General features: G+C 38.1%; 1 protein-coding gene and 1 pseudogene across 1 annotated transcript; both read right to left on the bottom strand.

Annotated features, from left to right (window-relative positions):
- Nucleotides 1-8,701: 8,701 nt before the first annotated feature.
- LOC121991789 (eugenol synthase 1-like) lies at nt 8,702-10,223 on the bottom strand. The gene is made up of 5 exons (XM_042545824.1): nt 9,919-10,223; nt 9,702-9,839; nt 9,396-9,633; nt 9,098-9,301; nt 8,702-8,990 (listed from the first exon to the last, which is right to left on the bottom strand). The coding sequence occupies exons 1-5, from the start codon at nt 10,108-10,110 to the stop codon at nt 8,824-8,826; spliced, it is 939 nt and encodes a 312-aa protein (XP_042401758.1). The 5' UTR covers nt 10,111-10,223; the 3' UTR covers nt 8,702-8,823.
- Nucleotides 10,224-12,594: 2,371 nt separating this feature from the next.
- On the bottom strand, nt 12,595-26,450 carry LOC121990120 (annotated as a pseudogene).
- Between the last annotated feature and the right edge of the window lie 529 nt (nt 26,451-26,979).

Raw genomic sequence — 26,979 nt, forward strand, 5'->3', positions numbered from 1 at the left:
AGTTTACTGCAGCCATGCAGTAAATCTAGACCTGTGTGTACAGTTTTATAACAATCTAATTAAGATTGATGATCTGACTTACTCCACTAGAATTAGAGGAAAGGACTTTCATTTTCCCCCCACCTTATTATATGATAGCTTAGGACTTAGGAGATCTGCATGCATATTTTTGTGCTACCCTGATAGGGATCTGTCATTTGGCGAGCCCTACTCCCATATTACATTAGATACTATCTATATGTATTTTTTGGGGGAGAGACTACCTATAGTGACTGACTTTAGGTCACTCTCTCTTAGGGTCCAGGACTATATCCTATATCGAGTCCTAACTATCTGCATTCTGCCGATTACATCTCGCGATGTTACAATGATGCAGTCGTCTCATTCATTTTTTTTGTATGCACTATGCCAGCACCTTGACATTGATATTACATTACACATATTTCACAATGTCATTCATGCATCTAGTCTCGTCACTAGGTGTCAGGTTCATATGCCCTATTGTCACATCTTGACATACATATTTTTGATCATAGGAGTAGATATGACCCAGGGTACGTCTAGTTCCCTTAGTGTGTATGATAAGATTGGTCAACGTCAGCTAGCTTTAGTGCATATAGATATCACTGCTCAGGGGGTTCTAGCTTGGAGAGTTGGGTCATAGCCAGCCATACTAGTCGAGGCCGAGGATGATTTTCCAGCTGAGGGAGAGGAGTGGCCAGTGTTTATGGGTGAGGAGCTCCTGAGACATCCTTTGACTTCGACCCAACCCTTGACATCACTATCCTCAAGGATTGACTCGCTCGACTTGAGAAGTCCTCCGCATAGCTTCGGCAGTCAGTGTCGGATGGATTCAGCACACTCCGAGGGAGATGACCACCGGATTTACATCTCTCCGAGATGACATGACCACTAGATTTGAGCAAATTTTTCAAACTCTGTGAGCACTTGAGCGACCACTACCACCACCACCTGCTGATGATGATCAGATCTGATCATGTTATATATACTATTATGCATTGTATATTTTTACTTACTATCTATAGTCAGTTTTTTCCCTTAAGCTTATTTGTTAAATCAAGATTGTGTTTAATAGACTAGGACCACTATTTTCAAAATTATTTTTCAAATAATTTGTAAATTCTAGGGTAAAATTTTTTTCTTACATTTTTCTCAAAATTCTCTTATTTTTAGAATTTTCAAAATCAATTTTAGCCCTAGTCTAGATCAAACCCATAGAAAGCATATTCCTATAGATTTAGGACTTGAGCATCTCACCAACACATTTGGACTACCTTGTTTGTGTATTGCCAAACTTAGAAAGGGGTGAGATACGTAGGCAGATTGCCTGGCCTTAAGATGCTTATATACATCAATATAAGTATGGGCGTTAAATACTAAATTTATAGTGATCAAGTTAAGTAATCTAGTTTAGTCAAACACTAACTAGATAAAAAGACTTAACCTGACTAACCAAGTGAACACTGCTATCTTTTGACAGTTAGTTAGTAACTAACGGTTAGACAGTTAAGGACGATTTATAGTTGATTAAATTATTTTGAAATAATATCAGATTCAGAGGGAGGATTGATTTTCAAAATATTTCTAAAAATAGTCTTCAAATCATCCTTATACTTTTCATAAATCCACCTTTGAAAATATATGTCGAAAAACTCTATTATTTCTCAATTCATAGGTTTTGAAAAATAAATTTGCCAACTGTTTCAATTTTTTTGTAAACTACTCTAAACCATTTTTTAATAAAAATGTTTTTGAAAAGTTTTACAAATTGTTGCAACACTTTGTATTTTAAATTTTATTCTTGGAAAATACTTTTTATTCTTAGAAAAGTTTCATTGTTGCAAAACCTAGCATTTTCAAAAAAAAAATAAAAAAAAATTTATGGTTTTTTTCCATGCTTAAAACTCTTGAAGTTTTAAAAAAAAGATTAGTAGATTTTGAAAATTTCAACTTTATTAACTTTATGAAAATTCTGATATAGAGTGTTTTAAAATGTCTTTAAACAATCAATTTGCAACCTATTCCAATTTTCGAAAACTGCTTTAAAAGATGACTTTGAAAACACGTTGGAAAAGTCTCTTTCTTGCAAAACTTATTTTTCACTTTTAAGCTTCTTAATAATTATTCTCTATATTTTATCATTTTGAAATGATAAGTGTTTTCAAAACTATTTTGAACGTATTTTAATAATTTTTTAATGTATTTTAACATATGTTGAAAACACTTTGAAAAGCTTTTATGATTATAAAAAATGTTTAACTTCCCCAAGTAATCCTGAAAATTATCTTATTGTCAAAATTTTTCTGATTACTTTACTTAGCACATTTTGTTTGTTTAGTTGTCTATTCATGTTTTTGATAAATGTCAAAGGAGGAGGGTTAGAGATTAAGTTAGCAAATATCGAAATCTGAATAACTTAAACTATATCATTTGTCTATTTATGTTTACATTTTCTTTCCTAACTTAACACAAGTTTCCATTGCATCAAAAAGGGAGATATTGTTAGTGTCGTTTGCACTAACGATCTAACTCCGGTTTTGATGAATGACAAGTAAGTTAAGTTAGATTTTGTTGTGATCTAACCACTTGATTAAGTGTGTAGGAGAAGTCCAGATAGGTCGATGGATTGACTAGATATCTAGCAGGAAATCCAGCTAGGTCAACGGGCCAACCAGATAGCTGGTACGAAGTCCAGATAGGTCGATGGACTAACTAGATATCTGGCGAGAAGTCCAGCTAAGTCAACAGGCCACCAGATAGCTGGCATAAAGTTCAGACAGGTCGACGGCCTAACCGGATGTTTGGAAAATTGGTAAATTAAAGTAAGTCACTGGAGGAGAGTGACCTTGTCAAGACGTGTCCCGGTTGAGGGATAGTAGGCATCGGTCCAGTTTAGGTCTATTTGGGATCTCTAAACTAAGACCTTAACTAGTTCCTAGTCCTTGGAGGATAGGAACTAATTACTACTCTTTATTATTAATTATTATTGTCCTTGTGTTGCCGCTTATTTGGACTAACATTATTTTGCAGGACAAAGGAGAAAATTTGCCTTCGGATGAACAGTGTCCGAAGGCACCTTCACTGAAGGCGCCTTCGTACTCTTCATAGAAGGTGTCTTCCATGGCTATGGAAGGTGCCTTCCACATGATAAATTTTGAACGCAGTCTCAGATAAGTGTCGGGCTGCTCGGGATTAAATTTACCAGGTTGAAGGCGCCTTCAACAGCTATGGAAGGCGTTTTTCAGGCTTGGATAGAACACTGATATACGAGCTACTACATATCCGTTTGAGCTTCCAACTGCTCCAGACTTCTGCTACGACTCTGCTACAAAGCTACTACGCCCAACAACTATTTCAAAGACTTCTGATTGCGGTCGGTAGACCAACAACAACACACGAGTGCTCCCATTTCAATCCTTAAGTGTCGGTAACGAATTTTGTTTGTGTACTTAATTTCTACAAAAGGACAAGTGCAGTGTGTTGCACTTGTTCTAATCCTTTTTGTACTCTATTTCCTTTTCCGGAGATACTGGAAGAGGTTTTTAGTGGATTACCCATCGGTAGGTCTGCAAGACCTGGGTCTTGGAGTAGGAGTCGCCGAATGCTCCGAACCAAGTAAACTGACTATGTTTTCTTATGGTTTTTGTTTCCGATTTCTTATTTACTTTCCGCAATGTTTGTACTCGCAATTTTAAAAATGAGAAAACAAATTTTTGAAAACTACTTGATTCACCCCACGTGTGTATCGATCCAACAATGCCTCCATCAATTAGACTTGAAGGGAGGCTTGTGATACGGTGAATAGGAAAGAACATAGGTGGATGGCAAGGGTATTTTGGAGGGTTTCTGTCGAAAATGAAAGGGGCTTTTTCTTTTGCACGAGTGTCGCCTCCCCTCTTCTCCTACTCAGGATGCCTTCACGCGATCGCTCGAAGCCAAATCTCACTGCCTCACCCCTTCTTCTTCTTCTTTCTCTCACATGAGAAAGTCACCATCGGCGCTGACGCCTCCTCTACTCCCTCGTCATCGGTCGGGCCTCCCGGAGAGGCCCCTTTTCTTACGGAAACCCCCTTTCTGCCTCGGCCTTTGTGTTGCCATTGATCTTCATCGTCGCCTCTGACCTATGAGACATCGCCCCGATCGTTGACCATACCACCTAGGGCATCTGAGCTCCTTCTCTCTCTTAGACCACCACCCTCTTTCTCACCAACACTTGCGCCACCGCCTCAGTCGGCTGTTGCCTCAACAGGGCTTCACCCCCCCCCCCTCTCCCTCTCCATCATAGATCCAGCCCTTTCGGCTTAGCATGTCACCATTGTCATGTGCTTCCAACACCAATCTGGCCTTTGATCCACCCTGCCGTGCATTTTCATTGTTGATCGTGCTACTAAACCCTAGTTGTTGTGCACTTTCATTGTACTCCGCTTCTGCAGTTGATTTGGTTCTTGGGGCCCTAGCGGTTATTGTGTTCCGGCCTTCGGTTCATCTGGCCTTCAAGCTGCTATTGTGTTCTAGCCTTTGAGTCATCTGACCTTTGAGCTGCTATTGTGTTCCGACCTTCGAGCCAGCCAACCTTCAAGCCATCCGGCCTTCAAGTCGTCTGGTCTTCTAGCTGTTGTTGTGTTCTGACCTTTGAGCCATTGCCACCGCCTCTTGGCATGTCGTCTTCTCCAATTCCCTGAGTGAATACTTTAGGGGCTTAGCTCCCTGATCAGAGACTCTAGGGGCACAACTCCTCGACTAGATATCCAGCTTATGTCTGATTTGCCTTGCCGCTTGGACTCTCTGGCTCACCTCCACTCTGACCCAATGTCTCCCCGAGGTCCAGATATTTAACTGCTCAGTGGCACGTGGACTAATGTGACACGTAGAGCAATATGGTGGGCGTAGCATGATCTCACGAGATCTTATACAATACCAGATATGATTGATGTGACCTTCTGATATGGTGATGGAACATCTTCCATACTAGGACATAACTTTCTGTCAGAAGCACATCATCCCCTCTAACAGTCGCTGATGGGGTACCTTATCCTCTCAGGTTATAAAAAGCGTCACCCCCTAGGCCAAAGTTGTTGGAGTGTATACTAAAAGCCTAGCTTTTGTAAATATTTATTTTTGAAATAAAAGAATCACATTGGTCAAATGTCTATATTTATTTGTTAAATATAGTTGTTCAATTAATTTATAAAGTAGATAACATGGTGTGTGGTGTCACACACAGAAGATCATGTTATCAGCTCTTTATAAATTATAAACAGTTACTCACGACTAAGATGGAAAGGAACAAACAATTGGTATAGTCATAGTGTAATTAGATATTAGTTTATCTTGACTAATAAATTACACTAGTACACTCTAACTGTATTGAGCAGGACCATTTTAGGTAAGTTCTTTTTATACTGACTTAATAAAAGAACTAGACCTTAGTTATTATGGAAGTGTGTGCTCTTAATCCTAATATAATAACAAGCACAAATATTTAGTATTTATTTCTTTAACTTATCAAAGGGTGAGATTTAGCTTGATAAATCAATAGGCCCGATAAGTTGGGAAATGATATTAATTATAGTGTGTGTTGTTGATTATAGAAGGAAACCGTGTCCTAGTTATCTAGGTTGAGAATGTCCCCAAGAGGAGCTCATAAGGATTGTCATGTTAAACCCTGCAGGTGAACTTAGTCCAACATGACAATGAGGTTGAGTGGTACTACTCTTGGACTTAAATATTAATTAAGTAAGTTGTCAGTAACTTACTTAATTAGTGGACATTTGTTATCTTAAACACAAGGAGACTGACACACTCATGATAAGAACGAGCCCATAAATGTAATTTGGGATTGGTGCGGTAGTGCAATAATAACTCTCTAGTGGAATGAGTTGTTGTTGATGAACTTGAGTTGTGTGTTCGGGGCAAACACGGGATACTCAAGCTCATCGGAAGGCCAAAACCAATTTCTCCTCTAGGTCCCTATCGTAGCCTCATTAAAGCCTCAAGTTCATCCAAATATAAGCTCATCTTGGTGTCCAAGAAGGGGGCCGGTCCAATGCTTGGTGACCAAGCAAGGGCCGGCCACATCCTCCTCTATGGGGGTCGGCCCTATTGCTTGGTGACCAAGCAAGTAGGGGCCGACCGTGATTAATTCAAATAGGAGGGGTGTTTTGAATTTTTAAAATCTTCTCTTTGTAGAAAATTACAAGTTTTAAAAGAGAGATTTTAATTTTAAAAAAATTTCTTTATTTGAATTAGGTCACATGGTTTAATAGAGAGTTTTAAAAGTTTTAAAACTTTTCTTTTTTAACCATTCTCATGGTTTTAGAAAAAAGGAAGAGAAGTTTTAAAATTAAAATTTTCTATTTTTAGCAACCATGTTAAAAAAAGAGATTTTTAGAAGAGAAGTTTTAAATTTTAAAATATGGTTTTAATTTTTGAAACTTTCCTTTTTTAACATCCACTTTTAGAAAGAAAGCTTGTAAAATTTTATAAGAGGTTTTCTTCTTTTATAAAATTTTATTAAAAATATTTTTTCTTCCTCTTTAAGGGCCCGGCCACCCTTGCTTGGTGCTCAAGCAAGGGGCCGGCCAAATAAAAATAAAATCAAACCAATCAATGATTGGTGATTGATTCAATCAAGAGGAAAGAAAAGGAAAAATAAAAAGGAAAAAGGAAAAACTAGAAGAAGATTTTAATTTTTGTAAAAATTCTTCCCTTATTTACCTTGGGCAAGTAATATAAAAGAAGGGGTGAGGAGGCCTCATGAGATAACAACTCTTATTCTCTTGGTGGAGACTCTCTTGGTAGTCAGCCCTCTCTCCCTCTCTTCTCCCTTTGCTCTCTTTTCTTTTGTGGTGGTGGTGGTCGAAAGTTTGAGAAGGAAGAGGAGTTTTGGGTGGTGTTCATCTTGGAGGATCGTCGCCCACACGACGTCCAAGGCGAGGCGAGGAAAACGACAGAAGATCTTGAGGTCATTAGCTTGCAAAGAAAATGTATAACTAGTAATTTTCTTTCGCATCATGCTAGTTATTTTTCTTTGTTAGAATTCCAAACACAAGAGGCATTAGATCTAGTTTTTCGAATTAGTAATTCATGTTTGTGTTTTTCTTTGTTTTTCGAATTTGTGATTCGATTATTCTTTTTTGTTAAACCTAGAGTTATATAAGGAAATTAAATATTAGCTTTCCTTAAAAAGGTTTGTCTAGGCGGTGGTGGATGCTCCCATACCTAAGAAGGTCATGTGACTCGCCATGCAGTCCTGGAAGTCAATTTTGGAAATTAATATTTAATGTAATTTATAACGTAGGTGGATTTGGATCAATAGTGTTAAGTTCCGCTTGTGATCCAAATCTAAACCATTAAAAATAGATAAGTTAAATTTGGAATCAATGATGTTAAGTTCCGTTTGCGATTCCTAATTTAACCTTTTAAAGAACACAATATGTTGTTTAGAAAAGGTTCGACACTTGTACAAAATTTTTGTACAGTGGAACCAATACAATCTTCCTAGGACCAACCAATAAAGTATGTGGAGATTTTTATACACATTTACTTAGACATATGCCTTATTTCATTTTCATTGATGGATATCTGATTTGAGCATCAGAGTGGAAGGTCGAGGCAATCCGGACTTCTTCTAATGCTTTGTTTACCTTTTTTTTTGTCTTTTAGTAACCTTGTAGGCATCATTGACCAAGGACTTTTGGGGGTTCTCGACTCCCTATTCTTAGTTTTTTCTTAGAGATCCAACAATTCAATCAACTTATAGCTCACCCTCTTTCTCCTCTTGGTCATAACAACTTGGGCCACATTCTAGCCAACTCATCGATATTTCATACCTCACCGATTTTAGACGAGATCAGTCCTTTTAATTTTTTTATTTTTTATTTTTAAAAAAACCTTTCATGATTTGCATAAATATAATGAAGGATTAATAAGAAGAAAAAAAACTTGTTTATTCATATTGGAGTAAAGATTTGACTGCGATATCATGGTTAAATAATTATAGGGGTGGTAATTCAGTTCGGGTTCGGGTTGACGGGTTCGGGTTGGCAGGTTGATGGGTTGGCAAATGACAACCTGAACTCGACCTGATTATTAATTCGGGTCAATCTATTCAACCTGAACCTGATCTGTTTATTTGCACTTGACCTGAACCCGACCCGTTTAACCCGTTTGACCCGTTTGACCCGAACATGACCTGAATTCATTAAAGAAATTTTGTATATTAAATTAAAAATTAAAAATAACATTTATCTACACAAATTGAAAATCCATATCATAAATGATAAGCTATGGCAACATTGCAATCAATAGCATATCTCTATGTTTATGGTTTTAACTTTTTTAAATTTGTAATTTTAGTTTAAATTTATAATTATTTATAAACGGATTCGCGTGTTGTAATTGGGTCATTTCAGGTTGATTCGAACCCGGCCTGTTTATTAATTGGGTCAATTGGGTCGACCCGATTTCAACCCGAACCCGAAACTACCCAACCCTAACCTGATTTTTTGTGTTCGGTTCGGATCGTGTTTTCGTGTCGGGTCAAAAATTATCACCCCTAAATAATTGGAATACTTCATTTTGATTATGTGGCAAAAGGCAATTCACTCGCCCCCAGTGCCCCCGCCAACCCGTCCCTAGGCCAACACGGAGGAGGTAAATCATAGATGACTACTAACTATTAGTGCAAATGGCTAAGACATGCAAAATTCACATACATAATAAACAAGAAAGAAACCATTACAGAACGATTTATTTGCATCCATATATAACTGCTGAAAATTGACAATGCAGCACTGGCTCTTAAAGATAATGATTCAGGTACTCATCCACATTAATGTATTTGACATCAGGGTAGAGCTCCGAAGCCTCCACGCCGAATGATGGTTCGATCTCGAAGCTGGTGTCGCCGCCATTGATGAACACCGAGTGATAGATCGCATAACTCAAGCTCAATGTAACCGGAGACACTGCAAAATAAAAAAAGAAGGGAAAATCAATCAAACAAATTAAGCAATCGAATCAAACTGTCATCTGTTGATCTACTGAAAATTATGGTATCCTGATTAATCAGAACCTTGGATCTTCTTCAGGATTTCTTCTTCGGAAACGTAGACCCTCTCAAAGGTCTTGCCTACTTTCTTTTCCCAAAGGGAAACGAGCTCGTTGTGAGACAAGATGTTGGCTGGTGGTTTCATGTAGAGAACCTTGTTCAGAGTCCTGGGATCATCCACTGCTCTGAGAGTGTATGTCCCAACGTCGTCTTCATCAACAAACATAGCTGTTGAATTGGCAAATTAACAGAATGGATCGAAACTCATGATGATCGGAACGTGCCTTTAGATTAGTTTAGTTTAGTTTAGTTCGTTAATTACCTTTGACGTTCCCATCGCCCAAAATGATAACTTTGTCGGTAGGGAGACCGGTGGCTTCAGCCTGCGCAAGCGTTGGGAGGAAGTAGCCGGCGAAGCAGTTGCTGACCACGAAGGTGTAAGGGATCCCCGAAGCCTCCACGGCCCTGCGAATCTGCACCTTGATGTCTAACATTGGCTTTACCGGCTCCACGAAGTGGCCGCGGTCAACGTCGACCCCGAACTCGGAAGGTAAAAACCTCTGCATGTCGAAGAGGGGCGCGTGGGTGTATGTATGTTGGTTGGTTTGGGGGGAGGAAGAGTGCGGACCTTGATGTCGGCGCCGGAATCTTTGATGGCGTCGATGATCTTGGTTTGGTCCTTCAGCTGCGAGAAGCCGACGGTGGAGATGACGACGTCGACTTGATTGACGGCGCGCACCAGGCTAGCGTGGTCGTACAAATCCCCCTGTTTTTCAGTTTAGAGGAAACCAAAATACTGCATTGACGGCCAAAAATTCCTACAACAAAATGTGTTATTATTGTACATGGACGAGGGTGACGCCGGCGGCCTCGAAGTCCTCGAAAAGCTTGGCCTTGGCTGGGTTCAGATCGGTGGCGGCGGCGGTCTCACGGACGAGGGCGAAGGTGGGGTGGCCGTGGCGGGCGCTGGCGAGGACGATGTGCTTGCCAATGTAGCCGGTGGCGCCGATGACTAGAATCCTGCTCTTCCCTGCCATCCCTTGCTTGATCGATCTCTTCTTTCTCAACTACTGCTTTAATTTCTGTCACTCAAACTGTGGTGTCTACGCTGTCCACTAAACCTGCAGACGCCGTTTACTTGCCTAAGTCTAGCACCGTAAATGTGTCTATATATATATTTAAGTTTCTTGATGTTTGTGAATATCTTCATGAATAATATTCATAAATAATATTTATAAATTATATTCATCAATAAATTTTTTATTAATTTATTAAATAAATAAATAAATTTATATTATCAAACTCAATAATTAATTAAACAAGTTTATAATGAAAAAATTTCAAACAATTAAACAAGCTTGAATTGAGAGCTCGATAATATCTAAATGAACCAATCTCAAACTCAACTCAAACCAAACTCAAGCTCATGAAAAAGAAACCAAGCCCAATTTGAACGACTTGATTCATTTAGATTCGGCTCGGCCATCTTATCAAATAAATTTGAACATCGTAAATCTTAACTCGGCTAAGCTTGTATAGCCCTACCTACACCGTAACATAATAATTAATAGCAAAAAAAAGGCTTATTTTTTTCTGAATTTTTATTTTAATGAACAAAAAGGAGATCCCACCCCACAAGCAATCAATATATATTTATATTATTCGCACATTATTATCTCATGTCATCCAATATCTAGGGTTGTTAACAAATCGAGCCGAGCTTTGAGATGTTCAAACTTGTTTGATAAGATAACCAAGCCAAGCCGAGCCGAGCTTAAAATGAACCAAGCTTTTAAAATAAGTGTTCAAACTTGACTTGGTTTATTTTTTATGAGCTTGAGTTTGTTTGAAGCTTAGCTTAAGCTTGGTTCATTTAGATGTTATCAAGTTCTCAATTCAAGCTTGACTTAAGCTTGGTTCGAGCTTGGCTTAAGTTTGGTTCGAGCTTAATTCGTTTAGATGTTATCGAGCTCTCGATTCAAACTTGTTTGATTGTTTGAAACTTTTAATTGTTTGATTGATTATTGAGTTTAATAATTTAAATTTATTTATTTATTTTATTTTATTATTTATTTAGCATATTGAAAAGAGTTTTATTAATGAATATGGTTTGTGGACATTGTTCATGAATGTTGTTCACGAATATTGTTCACAAACGTTATTCACGAGCGTTAACGAGCTGAACATATATGTATTCGAGCTTTTTTGTTTAGCTTAACGAGTTGTTCAAGTTTGTTTATTTAATTAATCTTATGTATATTGAACGAAAATAAACAAGCTCTTACCAAGCCAAACACCAAACTTGTTCACGAACGCTTGGTTCATTTACAACCCTATCAGTATCATCAATCAATTGTATCAATATCACCGTTACATCGTGGCCCCTCACGACTGTTCCACATTAAAAAAAAAAAAAGTTCAAGAAGAACCCAAATTGACAAATACATGAACGGAATTTGTAGAGATGATAAATTTTTTTTATGAGTTTCAGTCTACTTCTATAGTTATTATCATGTATATTTACCAATTGAGTCAACCCTAGTGCCAAAAATACTATAATGTAAATATTTGTAGGCAAGATAAATCTGTATTATAACTATTATGATTTTAAAACTACTATAGCATAAATATTTTGAACCAGATAAATCTATATTATAATAATTATAAAATTATGATTACTATAACATCGCAGTAGTTACATATTCGTAACTTTTACCATGTAATTATGTAGATAGGATAGGTAGTCCTTTTCATTAAAAATTAAAAAGGACGTCTATAATAGCGCATAAGTGGGTCCGGCGGCTGATGAACAGGCCGATATTGTTAAACAATTATATTTTTAAATAAGATAAATTTATATTTAGAATTACGAAATCGTAACGGCTGGATTTATAACTCCTACCATGTAAATATTATTAAACAAATTAAATCTGTCCGACATAATACATGTGACAAAGATACCAGGTGTAACTCGATCACGGGAACCTTGTAGCCTCCTTTGATTAAAAATTAAAAATGGCGTCCTTTTATTTGAAAGTAATAATAGCATAAGTGGGTCGGGCGGCTGATGAACAGGCGGATGTGGCGAACGCACTTACGAAATTATAGAAGGAAAAAGTTGGACGATAAATTTAAAATTTAGTGATGAATGAATAATCTATATATCGTACGATAAGGTGCCAATTTTTTTTTGGTGTAAGATGATTTGAATTTTGTCTTTAAAATACAACCGACGAGAATGTCATCATCGATAGTGGTCAGTGAGAAACCTAATCGTAGATTTTGTATTTTCAGCAAATCTAGAAGTTGGAAAGCAAGATACAGCAGTTTTAAGTTTACAGAGGTGTCTGATTCTTCTGGCATCTTTATATTTTGACTACGGGTAGAAAATAACAAGCCCAATTGACTAAACTGTAAAAGGCATATTTTTCAGCTTAAAAGGAAAATTAAGCTGATTCTTTGGCATTGTGATCTCATAAATACTAATTAGGTGCAGTGTTGAAACCTTTGAAAGAGGAAGATCAGTTGAGAAGATTGAGACACTTCATGAGAACATCTGTATGCTCTGGCTTCCCAACAGAAATTTGAATCAGAAAATTACAACATTTCAAACTAGCAACCATTAAAGAAGGTAAATAAATAACCAAAGATGCAGTACAATTATCATCGCACACAGTAAAGGCAACAGAATTAGCCAATTGAATGAATTTACGCTATATGTAATGCAAAATAGTAAACAAAATCAACAAGTTAGTTAACAGTAATAGTTATACAATTAGATAGGAAGCGGAGTATTTTGGTTATTTTTGCCTGTCTGATAGCAAATTCCTGTGCTGTGATGTGTCTATTTTATATAAGGATTTTGATTAGTTTTAATGTATTTCTTAACCTATTTTGCATGCAAATATCTCATGATTTCATTTTTTTTATGCTTCATTTTAATACATTTCCATTTTAAGATACTGCTCTTGTGCATTTCTGATATTAGGGCACGGAATGGAGTGAAAATAAAGATTGAAAAATCAAGTTGAGAGATTTCTAGTACGAAATACGGGCGCCCATGCCTAGCACTGCCTGCGTTCCCTTTGGCTTCTGATCCAGAGTACCTGTGCCCAGTGACACGGGTTGTGCTCAACATCCAGTAGTGAACACTAGCGCTTATGCCCAGTGGCACGACCCGTGTTTCCTTCGGCTTCTGATCCAGTGTGCGCGTGCCCAATGGCACAAGTCATGCTCAACATCCAACAGTGAACACGAGCGCCTATGCCCAGCGGCACGGCCCATGTTCGCTCATGCTCTGAAGCAACCGCACCTGACATAGGTGCCAGTGCTACCAGGAGCGTCCCATGTCAGACCTCCACTCCAACACCTATTTAAGTTGATCCCTCCATTTTAAAAGGGAATCTCGATCTGGAGTCATCCAAGGACCCCTAAGAAGCTCCAGGAGGCGATCTTGGGTGGATCCAACACCATCTACACTTCAAGGAGGAAGATTCTTCGATCGAGCCTAAGCATTTTCTCTCATTTCTCTGATTCTCTGAACTTGTAATTAGATTTTTGAATTCTGATCATGATTTAGGAATGCAACCTGCATTTATGGGGTAAACTCTGGACTGTAGGATTAAGGAGTAGCTTTATGTGCTGTAAACGCTATTTTGTTTGATCTATGCATGTTTAATCCTTCTTATTATATGATATGTGATTTGTGGTCCAAATCTACTATGTTAACACGATCTCGATGCCAAAAACACGAGATTCGTATGCCACAGGAATTTGGGGATAGATCGAGAGGTGAACGCAATCCTCCAACCGAGACACGGAGAGTCAGCTACGAGAGTAGATCGGTATGCCACGAGGAACCCTAGACTATCATAGAGTTTAATGGATTAATCTTAATTCATCATCACATATTAAGAGAATAGTCATTTAGGGGTCATGGAGTCTCATGACAGAGCCCTACTTAGGTTACAATCTTAATTTAGCCCGCACCGAAAGTAGGCAATAATTGAGATTAGTATGCCGGTGTAGTTCCAAAAGTTTACACCAGATACATAGGATAGTCTACCTACACAAGTTAATATTGAGGATAGGAATTCAAACATAGATAAAGTGTTTACTTGCATAGAAGTGAAACTGAAGCCCTAGAATCGTTCTCTCTCTCTCTTTGACTACATCCACTTCTGCTTTGCTATTGTTTCTTTACTGCATTTATGCTGCTACATGGGTTTCCTCTGATTAAACCACTACTGCCCTTACTGTCTTTCTAAGCTAACTATCTTTATCTCTCTTTTCTCATTCCACTTTAGTTGTTGATTTTCGTGTTCATGACACTATCAAAATTGATTTGGTCTGGACAATTAAGTCTGACTAGCAAGCTGGAATTCAATCACCAGTCCCTATAGATTTAACTTTTATTACTTGACAACATGATCGTGCACTTACGGTTTGCCCACATCATGCTGTAAAAAAGTAATGGGAGTATCCAAATCTGACTGACGTGGTTTCCTTATGATTGTTTTGAAATCCAACTGAAGAAAATGAACCAGAGAATAAACCTTATTTAATTTACTACAATTTAGTTTCTTGCTATGAATCGCTGCAGCTTGAGATGTTCAGTTTAGACTGGGTTAAGTAGATAAGTGTGATGTGAACCAGAAAATTAGCAGCAAATTGCTACAAAATATTATACATTATATGAAGTTTAACAGAGTTAATTCCATATATTTCCAGGGACTCTTAATAAAATTTACTGAAACAGGAAAGTGATTAGGATATCCTGAAACTAACAAGCAGATGCAAATCAGAATAGAGACCTTTTTTCACGAGCAGCACACCTAATCTAGTGGACTGAATGTGCTATATACTTTGAGTTATTCTATCGACTTCGACCTAGAACACCTATTCTCTACTCAATTACACGCCAAACTAGAAACTTCTACCCCAAATGCCCATTCTTTAATTGGTTAGTGTTGGTCAGTGACGAATTGCATTGAGAATCAGAAAGTACATTTATTATTTCATGAGTTCATTAGGACTGAACATTGATTGCAATAAAAGTTTTGATGAAGCAATGCTCTATTGTATTGAATGTAGTTTCACAGGATGCCCCTGCAATGTATAGAATGCAGGGGATTATATAGATTCAATTCGGATGAAATTTAGTGGTGACTGGGGCATTCAGAAACTTTAAATGAATGAACATGTTTGAACTAATTTGGACTATACAAGATGCTGGGCTGTTTTTTTTTCAAGTTTTGCTGCATTACTCAATAATTTGAGACCATGCAACAAAGGGTAAGTTAGAACAAATCTTATAGATAGCTGGAAATTAGGATGGCAAGGTTCTATACAGCTGGGATTTGCAAAACAAAAAGTTGTCCAAATAGCCATTTGGAGACTTGGGAGTTTTTTCCTTGACATAAATACTAAAGGAAACAAGGAGAATCAAACAGCCAGTACCATGTAACTATGCATAAAAAAGCCAGTACCATCTAAATCTACAAATAGACAGATACATAATCGGATTTGTAATTATTTGCAAAATCAATTAGCTTAAGGTTCTTACCATACTTTCTAGATGTAACCTTACAGAGAATGAAATTGGAACGAATTGGAACTGGATAAATGGATTTGTAATTATTTTCAAAATCAATTACCTTAAGTTTCTTAGGATCCTTTCCAGATGTGACCTTACAAAGAATAAAATTGGAATGACTTGGATATGGATTCAGGTAGGGCACTTCTTCTAGAAGACTAAACAACCTTCCCCTTTCTTGGACCAAACAAGTCTTAACATTCTGAACAAAGAAACGGAATACTCATTAATCACTAATGTTCAAGCGGATCAATCAAAAACACACAAGGAGGGGGATGTCCTCCAGATATTCTGGATTTTGCAAAGCAGCACATGCAGACACTTCAGCAGCAACAGACACATTATATGGTTGCTTTGCACGCCATAAGCATTGGATGATGCTAAGAGGAAATGCTCCATAGCCAACACGAAGCCCAGCTAAACCTGTTTTTGCAACAACCACTAAGTAAATATCACAATTATTGAAGAAAGAAAAGGTGGATAACATCTGCATGTGGTAAACCTTTATGAACAAAAGAACCTGAAATTTTCAGTGCTTTCTATTGCAACAATAAGCTAACAAGAGGATATAACGAATGAATGGGCATATAAACATGAAAAATACTCTCACAGCATAAGCATCCATTGGAACATCAAGAAACACAAACGTCCTATGTTATATAATGTGAATGTCAACTAAACTATGTATCTCAAGCACAAAATAGCAGAGAAAGTGGAAAACTAGGAAGAGGACAAACATTCTTTAACGTAGAATAAGAAATGAAGCTGAAAACAAGCATGCAGAAAAACCTAAAAAATTATAGCAACTAGACCATTGCTCATTTAATCTAAGACTGCAGATAAAAAACATACCATCACCTGCAAAGTCTGTAGTTCCTATTTGTTTCTGTTGCAGCAATGAAGTGATATAAGGCCAGCCATAGTTTACCACATTACAGAAATAAGAAGGGACCGTGATACTTTACACTGCATTCTATTAAAATCTTATCAAGTGTTATTTTATGCGTCCTTGCACCATGTAATGCACCATTAATCAAACTTAACTCACTTCAACAATGAATTTTTTTATATATTTCCCTTTAAAATTGAAGCAAGAATTCTTACTTTTATTTCTTAATCATTCAGTATGCACCCTGCAACAAATTTTCAAGTTCAACAAATTGGTCTTCATAAACATCTGATGAGAATCAATTGCTAGCTAGGCCTTTTCAATTTATCTCTGCTCAGAGATGACTATGACAAGAAGGGAAAACTAAAGCATACCTGCTCTTTTGCTAAAGGTTCGGAGTATAATCAAGTTCTCATGCCTCTTTACCCACTTCATCTTTGATTCAAGTTCAGAGAATTCAATGTATGCTTCATCCAACACAACTAAGATTGGCAAGTTAAGAATCTTTAGAAGATCTTCATCACTGATAATGCTGGACAAGCACAAGTAGTATTGCAATCAAAAAATTATCAGAGACATATTTTATAAAACAAAAGTCTTTAAAAACTCAAATTACACAAAATAATAATAATAAATAAATCAAGTTATATGGCCTTTGGAAACTTTTACTTAGCTGTGTTAACTCAAAGGGGACTTAGGGGAGGGATGCAAAATGCATGGAAAAGGAGAAGGGGAGAAAAAATTGTGTCTAAATGGAACGATGGATGGAGAAAGCAACTCAGAAGAGATCCCTTGGTCTCTCATTTCCACCAAATTCGGTAGTTGGAATTTATTTTTTTTCATCCCCTTCTCCTCCCTCCTCATCAAAGTAAGTATAGATTTTATATTTTTCTCTAACTAGCCCTTCTCTCCTCATTTGGAGCTTAGGTTCTCTATATATAGAATTTAGGTTCCAAATGAGGATATATATATATATATATATATATAGATATATATAGAGAGAGAGAGAGAGAGAGAGGAGTTTTATGTTGCGCATTGCCCCGTGCACAACGCCCATGCTCGACAAAGAGTGTGGGGCGCTCGGAAGTGATCCAGGAACCCCAAGTACATTCACTTCCAGGCGGCCCACGCTCTCAGTCGCGCATGAGCGTCACACATGGGGCGGTGCGCAACATAATAAAACAGATATATATATATATATATATATATATATATATATATGCAAACCAACTGCATAGAAGTCATCTCTAACTTCATGGTCAGATTCACCCATAACTCATCAAATTTTTATTTACCTTCCATCCGGGTTATTTGGAGATGTCAAGAAAATACATTTTGGCTTTTCCTTTTCTACAGCTTCAACAATTTGGGGAATGTCCAAAGAAAAATCTGCCTGCCTTGGAACTGCATCAAATGAGGAACTGCCTTGGAACTGCATCAAACTCATACATTGTAAATGTTGGAGGACAATCCACAATCCTATCACCAGGGTCGAGTATACATCTGCACAAGATCAGAAGTTAGTATAATTTATTAAGCATCTTTTAATCCTAGCCGATAGCTCAGTTAAACAAGAAAATTGAAGGCATTGAATTTAAAACCTCATTATCAAGTCAATCAACTCATCTGCACCACACCCAGCAAGTATATAATCAGATTCAAGACCTGAATCTTCAGCTAAAGCAGCACGCAAACGGCGGCTCTCAGGGTCAGGGTAAACATAAGGAAATTTTAGTGTTCCCAAAGCCTCAGATACCTATTAATTATCAGAAAGAAGTTGGTTATGGAAAGGATGCTTGTTTCAGTTATCCTTTTTTCAAACAATTTATACAAGTCTAATGAACAATATCCTTAGGCGATACACATTGCATGTTTCCATTGCAATACTGTTTTCTGGTTTTCTGGAGTGCTTGTTTTTTTCATACAAACAGAATGGATATGTGGCTTATTTATGACAACTTGTATTCATCACTAAGTAAGATATGCTTGTAACAGATGATATGGCAAGATACACTTGCATTCAACCATCCTGTCCTTCCAACAATAGATATACGGCGAGATCGTTTTCTGTTATCGTGTTTTTTCAAACAATTGATATAAGCTTAGTGAAGGCATATTAACATGACATGTAATATGTGTTTTTGTTGAGTTTTAATTCACATTAGTCCTTATGCTTTTAGTCTCACATTGCTAAGCCAAGAAGGTTGGAAGGCCTTATATATGGAGTCCTTCCATCCATGCTTAGCAATGTTAAGGAGACTTACACGCATGCGCGGGCTGAGCCCAAATCAGGTGGTTTCGGGGGGTTAGAGACCGGGCGCGACGCACGCGATCATCGCGCGCAGGGGGGTGCAAATCCCCAGCTCGTGGGCCTCGCGCTTGCGGGCGACCGGGTCTGTTTTTGCCAGTTTTGTGACCTGGTTTATTTTTATTGGTCCGGTTTGGTTCTGTCCCTCGCACCTGGTGGTTCGGTTCTGTCCGCGCGAGGAAGCGAAGCAGCGCGACGGCATCTGTTCGATTCTGTCCGCGTCGCGTGAGGATGCGAAGAAGCACACCCGCGCGTGAGATGAGGAAGCAGAAGCAAAGCGTGCGTCGCTTCCTCTGCACTGCTTCAAGTGTATAAATACACTTCCTCTGCTCCTTCTCAACTCACTCCGAAAACAGCAAAGCATTTCTCTGCTCTCTGCTTTCTCCTTCTTCTTCTTCTTCTTCTTTCTAAGTTATGAGGCTTGGTTCTGCAATCTGAGGTTGAGTCCGAGTGCGGCGTTCGTCTTGGAGTGCACCTACGAACGGCACGAGCGGTTGTCGGATCTTGGGAGGATTTTGCCAGAGAGCCTCTGCACCGTGGGCGGCAATAAATTCTCTAAAGACAGTCGGCAAGCCCGACGCTTCAACCGGAGATACACAAATTCTTAACCTTACTCTTATTACCGTTTTATTGCATGCTTGTCATTTATTGGTGCGATTATAGATTACTGTATTAGCGTAATCATATCACAACAATTTTAGAGAATTTATTGTAGCATCAATAGACATGATGAATGATAGGGTAACGGGGTCTGATGAGACTAGCGCCCGACCCGAAAGATTTTTCGGGCAAAACTTCAGACGTTGGCAACAACGGATGAAATTTTGGCTTACTACGCTAGGGCTATTCTCTATTATAGAAACAGATCCTCCTTCACCTGATGAAGAGCTTACAGAGGTTTAAGCAAAGGGATTATCTCTGTCATGGGAGGATCCTGTCTTCCCTCTCAGACGCACTATTTGATGTGTATTGTTCAACCTCTTCAGCTAAAGAGCTGTGGAAATCTTTGGATAAAAAATACAACTCCGAAGATTCTGGTTTAGAAAAGTACACTGTGGCAAAATTCCTAAACTTCAAAATGGTTGAAGGCAAATATGTAATTGAGCAGACACATGAATTCCAAGTTCAAATTCATGGTCTTGCCGAAGGAAATATCCCATTACCCGAAAAATTTAGGTCTTATCAATCATCGAAAAATTGCCTCCGAGTTGGGAAGATTTTGGCATGACTCTTAAACATCGGAGAGGTAAAATCTCTCTAGAAGAGTTGATGATTGCCTTAAATATCGAAGAAGAACATTGGAAACAACATAAAAATGATGATACAAGAATGCCTATGGATTTTATTCCAAAGGCAAATGTAGTAGTCTCATCTGACAAGAAGAAATTCAAAAATCAGAAAATGAAGAACAAGATGAAACCCAAACCAAAGGTTCAAAAGAAAAATGTAACCAAGCCGTGCTGGGCATGTGGACAAATTGGACATTATGCCAAATTCTGCCCTAAGTGAAAAGACAAGGAGAAAAACCAAAGCAATACATCCAACATCAAAGCACAAGCAAATGTCGTGACTGCTAGTGACGACACCAGCAATAAGTTTGTTACCTTCAAACCCGAACTAAACTTGATCTATCAACCTAATGAATGGTTAGTTGATACAGGTGCAAATGTGCACTATTGTGCTGATCGCTCTGCCTTTCTTACTTATCAGGTAATTGAAGGCACTTTCGTGACCATGGGGAACCATTCTACAGCCAGGGTGTTTGGGATAGGACAAGTTGACCTAAGGTTCACCTCTGGAAAAGTCCTGTCACTGCATGAGGTGCATCATGTTCTAGCGATCCGTCGGAATTTGATTAGCGGGTCAAAGTTAGTCCGTGCTGGTTATGAGTTGAACTTTAAATGTAATAAAGTCATAATATTATATTTAGGAACCTTTATTGGAAAAGGTTACCTTAATGAAGGTTTATTTAAACTCAATGTAGAAAATGCTACCTTAAATAAATCTACTGATATTGGTTGTTCATATAACATTGAGTCTTATGATATATGGCATGACAGATTAGGACATGTCAATTTTAATACCGTGAAAAGGATGATGAACCTAGACATGATTCCTAAGCATGCTATAAATGATAAGAAAAAATGTGAAGTTTGTGTGCAATATAAACAAACCCGAAAACCCTTCAAATTAGTTGAGAGAAATTCTGATATTTTAGAATTGATCCATACTGACTGTTGTGAGTTTAACGGTGTAATAACGAGAGATCATAAAAGGTATTTCATCACCTTCATTGATGATCACTCTCGTTATTGTTATGTTTATTTGCTGAAAACTAAGGATGAAGCTTTAGATAAATTTATGATTTTTAAATCTGAAGCTGAGAATCAAACAAATAAATCTGTTAAGAGGTTAAGGTCCGATAGGGGTGGAGAGTTTACCTCAAAGCTGTTTAAAAAATTTTGTCAAGATACAGGTATAATTCATGAGGTAACTGCTCCATATAGTCCTCAATCCAACGGTATAGCAGAATGAAAAAATCGAACCCTTGAAGATATGATTAATTCCATGTTAGGCAGTTCTGGGTTACCCAACTTCATGTGGGGGGAAGCTCTATACACTGCATGCCATGTGTTAAATAGAATCCCCATGAGGTCTAGGGATAAAAGCCCATATGAGCTTTGGAAAGGCCGGAGGACAAGTTTGAAATACCTTAAAGTGTGAGGGTGCCTTGCAAAGGTACTAGTACCTGAACACAGAAGGAAAAAAACTTGGTCCAAAGACCGTAGATGGTATCTTCTTGGGTTATGCTCAAAATAGTATTGCATATAGATTTCTGATTATTAAATCAGAAATTTCTGGAATAGATGCAAATACTATTATCGAACTTCGCGATGCTACATTTTTTGAGGATATATTTCCTATGAAGATAAGAACACCTCAGTCTATATCTAGTATTCCTACTAGAGATAAGCCTGCTTCCGAAGAGGCCCCATTATCCGTAGAAGGTATACCTTCCTCAAGTCACTCTAGACTAGATGAATCTAGTGAGTGTACAGAACTGAGAAGAAGCAAGAGGCAACGTGTGTCTACGGATTTAGGCCAGAACTTTATCACCTATAATATAGAAAGTGACCCTGTGACATATAGAGATGCTATGACTTCTCCTGAAGCTAAGCACTGGAAAGAGACCATTAAAAATGAAATTGACTCTATTATCTCTAATGCCACTTGGGAGTTGGTAGATTTACCTCCTGGGTGTAACACTATAGGATGTAAATGGGTGTTTAAAAGAAAACTAAAACCTGATGGGTCAGTAGATAAATTCAAAGCCCGCCTAGTTGCTAAGGGATTTAAACAGAAAGAAGGGATTGACTATTTTGACACTTATTCTCCTGTTACTAGAATTACTACAATCCGAGTGTTGATAGCATTGGCATCCATATATCATCTTGAGGTTCATCAAATGGATGTCAAAACGGCATTCCTTAATGGAGATCTTGAAGAAGAGATATATATGGATCAGCCTGAGGGACATGTAGTTTCTGGAAATGAGAATAAAGTCTGTAGGTTAGTTAAATCTCTTTATGGTTTGAAGCAAGCCCCAAAGCAGTGGCACGAAAAATTTGATAGTGCTATGCTATCGTTTGGCTTTGAAATGAATGACTCTGATAAATGTGTGTATGCTAAAATGAAAGGTGATAGTTGTATTATCTTATGTTTATATGTAGATGATATTCTACTTTTTGGTTCTAACCTTTCTATTATTAATGAGACTAAGGCCCTCTTAAGTGGTAAGTTTGATATGAAGGATATGGGTTGTGCTGACATGATTTTAGGGCTGAAGTTGACTCGATCAACTGATGGAATAGCAATTTCTCAGTCACTCTATATTGAGAGAGTATTAGAGAAATATGACTATAGCCAAGTTAAATTTGTAGTCACACCGTATGATCCTTCAAAAACTCTCCATAAGAATAAGAGTGGTGTGGCAGTGTCTCAATTAAGATACTCACAAATAATAGGTAGTCTAATGTATTTAGCAAATTGTTCTAGACCTGATATTTCTTTTGCTATATCGAAATTGAGCAGGTTTACCAGCTGTCCGAACAGAACGCATTGGGATGCATTAGACAGAGTACTCAGATACCTAAAAGGCACTATATCCTTGGGCTTGTGGTATGGGAGATTCCCTGCAGTCCTGGAGGGATATAGTGATACTAGTTGGATAGCGGACACTGCTGAGTGTAAAGGCGTTACTGGTTATGTCTTTACACTTGGAGGCGGTGCAGTTGCTTGGAGGTCGGTTAAACAGACGATTATAACTCGTTCTACATCTGAGGCAGAATTGTGTGCTTTGGATACCACAGTAACTGAAGCTGATTGGCTGAAGGGTCTTCTTTCTGAAATTTCCTTGATGATGAAGCCAATACCTTCTATTTCAGTACACTGTGATAATCAAACAACAACATCTCAGATTAGAAGCTCCAAGTATAACCAGAAACAGAAGAGACATGTACGAATACGATTAAAGTCTATTCGTGAGTTAGTGTCTCTTGGAGTGGTGTCATTGGACTTTGTAAGTTCAAAGGACAATATTGCTGATCCACTCACTAAAGGGCTTGATTATGAGAAAATCAAGAGATCCAGTAAGGGAATGGGACTGAGGTCTGTCCTGGATTCATCTATAGCAGCAACCCAACCTATCTGATTGGAGATCCCAAGAAGTAGGTTCAATGTGGTATAAACAAGCTATAAGGATGAATCGTAAGCATCAAATTGATTGAGATGTAATCTCATAGTCTCTTTCCTGGATAGATGTTTGACTGCTAGTAAGGATGAGCTTAGGAGCTCTTAATGAGTTCAAGGTCTTAATGACAAGATGCTTGCAGTACATCCTTGGAGAACTCACCTATGTAAGTGTAACTGTGGGGCCGCAGTGTGGGGGTCTAAGTAACTCTCCTTAGCATTTATGAAACAAGATTCGGTGGCATGGCCGTAATGCACCAACCCAGAAGGATTCAACCGTCGCCAGTGATGAGTTGTTACCAATTGATCTTCACATATAAAAGGTTTAAGATCAAGACTCAGTTCTCTTCAAACCTATGTGAATAAGATTGGTGTACTTAGATGAAAATTCAAATCGGAAGGTATTTTCATTAAAAGCTCATTGCAACCAAGCCTCAGAACTTATCTTTGTTTTCGACTAAAATAATTTGAATTAGTGGGGGATTGTTGAGTTTTTAATTCACATTATTCCTTATGCTTTTAGTCCCACATTGCTAAGCCAAGAAGGTTGGAAGGCCTTATATATGGAGTCCTTCCACCCATGCTTAGCAATGTTAAGGGGACTTACACGCATGCGCGGGCTGAGCCTTAATCAGGTGGGTTCGGGGGGTTCGAGCCGGAAATCCATAAACCGGGCGCGATGCACGCGATCATCGCGCGTAGGGGGGGTGCAAATCCCCAGCTCGTGGGCCTCGCGCTTGCGGGCGGCCTGGTCTGTTTTTGCCAGTTTGGTGACCTGGTTTATTTTTGTTGGTCCGGTTTGGTTCTGTCCCTCGCACCTGGTGGTTCGGTTCTGTCCGCGCGAGGAAGCGAAGCAGCGCGACGGCATCTGTTCGATTCTGTCCACGTCGCGTGAGGATGCGAAGCAACGCACCCGTGCGTGAGATGAGGAAGCAGAAGCAAAGCGTGTGTCGCTTCCTTTGCACTGCTTCAAGTGTATAAATACACTTCCTCTGCTCCTTCTCAACTCACTCCGAAAACAGCAAAGCATTTCTCTGCTCTCTGCTTTCTCCTTCTTCTTCTTCTTCTTCTTTCCAAGTTCTGAGGCTTGGTTCTACGATCTGAGGTTGAGTCCGAGTGTGGCGTTCGTCTTGGAGTGCACCTACGAACGGCGCGAGCAGTTGTCGAATCTTGGGAGGATTTTGCCGGAGAGCCTCTGCACCGTGGGCGACAATAAATTCTCTAAAGACAGTCGGCAAGCCCGACGCTTCAACCGGAGATACACAAATTCTTAACCTTACTCTTATTACCATTTATTGCATGCTTGTCATTTATTGGTGCAATTATAGATTACTGTGTTAGCGTAATCATATCACAACAGTTTCTTCTATCATATTGTTCTCTTGAATGCTTGTCTTTTACATAGAAACAAGATGGATATGTCATCTGTGGCCTCTTTTATTATTTATACACTATTTCAAATATTGCTTTCACTATGAACAGGTTACAGAAGATAACTATCTTGAATCTTTTTATGCCACTGTAATCAAGATCCACAATTAGAGGTGTTCATTATTTGTTTCGGTGTCAAACTGTAAATTTTATACAACATTGCTATTACTACTTACAATATAAGTTAAAGAATATAGCTGATTGGTTGAATCTTTCACTGCCTCTGTAATTAAGATCCACAAATATCATTATTTCATTCAAACCAAATCGAAATTTTGATATGTCTTTCTTACTAAACATTTTGGTTTGTGTGAAAATTTATATATCAAATCTCTGTTTGGTTCAGTTTTTACATTTTAATTGAGTCTTTTAATACTTGTAGAATTGAATTTTATTCAAAATTTAGTAATTTCAACTTTTAAGTAGTATGGTACTTCACAAATAGATTTCATATAAAGAAAGACCTAGAAATGTGCCTTCTTTGCACTTACTTGGAAAGGAGTCAGCATGTGCTAGCTAAAAATTGGACACAACATGTTTCTAGGACAGAAACAAGTATAAGAAAACTCAAAGAAGGTTATTGTTATTTGATTCTAGGCACTCGACCTAATCAAAGTGAAAATCAGACTTGCCTCCGGAGGTGGACCATATGGATTTTCATTAGCATCTAGCTTGACTATGTCCTCTGGCTTTCTCCCCAAGTGTGTAGATAATACCTGCAAATTAACTCATACAATGTCAACAATAATGACAACTGAAATGATCATAATTATCATCATTCCAGTAGTTATAGAGTGCACATCATCCCTAAAACGCGTAAGTTAGTGAGCGCACTTTACCATAAAGAAAGAACTTGACTACGCATGTAAAACTGGTTATAGCATATGGTGATTAAAATTATCCCACAACTATGACAGTCTATCATAAGGAAGTGCACCTACCATCTAGTAACACTACTGTTGATCCAGAGTACAGCCTGACATTGGCCCCTTCATCACTTTCATTGTGGAATCTGACTACACAAGATCTGTACTGGGCGTGCCCGTGAAGTGAATTGGAGATGCTCAATTAATGCTTCCCTAGTTCACCCAGCGCAAGCAGACTTCCCATTTGGGACATCAACCACGCTTTTGACGCACACAATAAAGTCCAGAACTTTACAACTCAGCGAGAAATAGAAAGGCTTAGAATTATTGTCTCCGTATTCTCACCTCAAATGGCAAGATCGGCTGATAGGGCGAGAGCTTCCTGAGGTGAAGGCGTATGAAGGAATAGCCGGTGGTTGATCGACTTGCTCCACCGGCAAGGCAGAAGCCATAAATCTTGTCATGGAACGCCTGGATTCGCGTGTGACATCGGCGACTGAGGAGGAGGAGATAGCTGTCGAGCAACGAAGTCCGCCCATCCAACTTCGACGCAGATCACGCAGCAACACCCTAACGGTCGAGAAATGGCGCCGAGACTTAGAGCATCCAGCGTCAGCTGTCACTGTATATAAAATTTAATATAAATGACTCTCTAGCTCTACTAAATTTAAATAATCATTTTTTACTATATCAACCTAAAATTTTTATTATCTTTAATTCTTTAATATTTTTTCCTTTTTTCTATTTTTTTATTATTATATTTATTTTCTTCTTTTTTATTATTATATTTATAAAATAAATGAAAAGAGAAATTGAAAAAATTGAAAGGAATGAGAGAGATTAAAAATAAATATTATTTTATTTTTAGTGTAGAGATTTCATTCCCTAGATTTAGAGAATTACTAATAATCAAATCTAAATTTAAGGAATAGATAATGTAAAGATTGTTTAGCTACTCTATCCAAAATTTAAGATAAAATTTTTGGATAGAGTAATTGATGTGGATACTCTTAAGAAGCCCATGGGAACAATAGCGTAGCCAGGATCTTCAACTACCCTGAGCTATTG

Source organism: Zingiber officinale, chromosome 6B (genome assembly GCF_018446385.1).
Source record: "Zingiber officinale cultivar Zhangliang chromosome 6B, Zo_v1.1, whole genome shotgun sequence".
Lineage (NCBI taxonomy): Eukaryota > Viridiplantae > Streptophyta > Magnoliopsida > Zingiberales > Zingiberaceae > Zingiber > Zingiber officinale.

What these genes read in the sequence shown, in the direction of transcription:
- LOC121991789 (XM_042545824.1), bottom strand. Translation starts at nt 10,110, where the DNA reads ATGGCAGGGAAGAGCAGGATTCTAGTCATCGGCGCCACCGGCTACATT. An exon ending in GGGCGATGGGAACGTCAAAG is followed by an intron (nt 9,302 to 9,395) that starts GTAATTAACGAA and finishes CCAATTCAACAG; the next exon opens with CTATGTTTGTTGATGAAGAC. An exon ending in AATCCTGAAGAAGATCCAAG is followed by an intron (nt 8,991 to 9,097) that starts GTTCTGATTAAT and finishes TTTATTTTGCAG; the next exon opens with TGTCTCCGGTTACATTGAGC.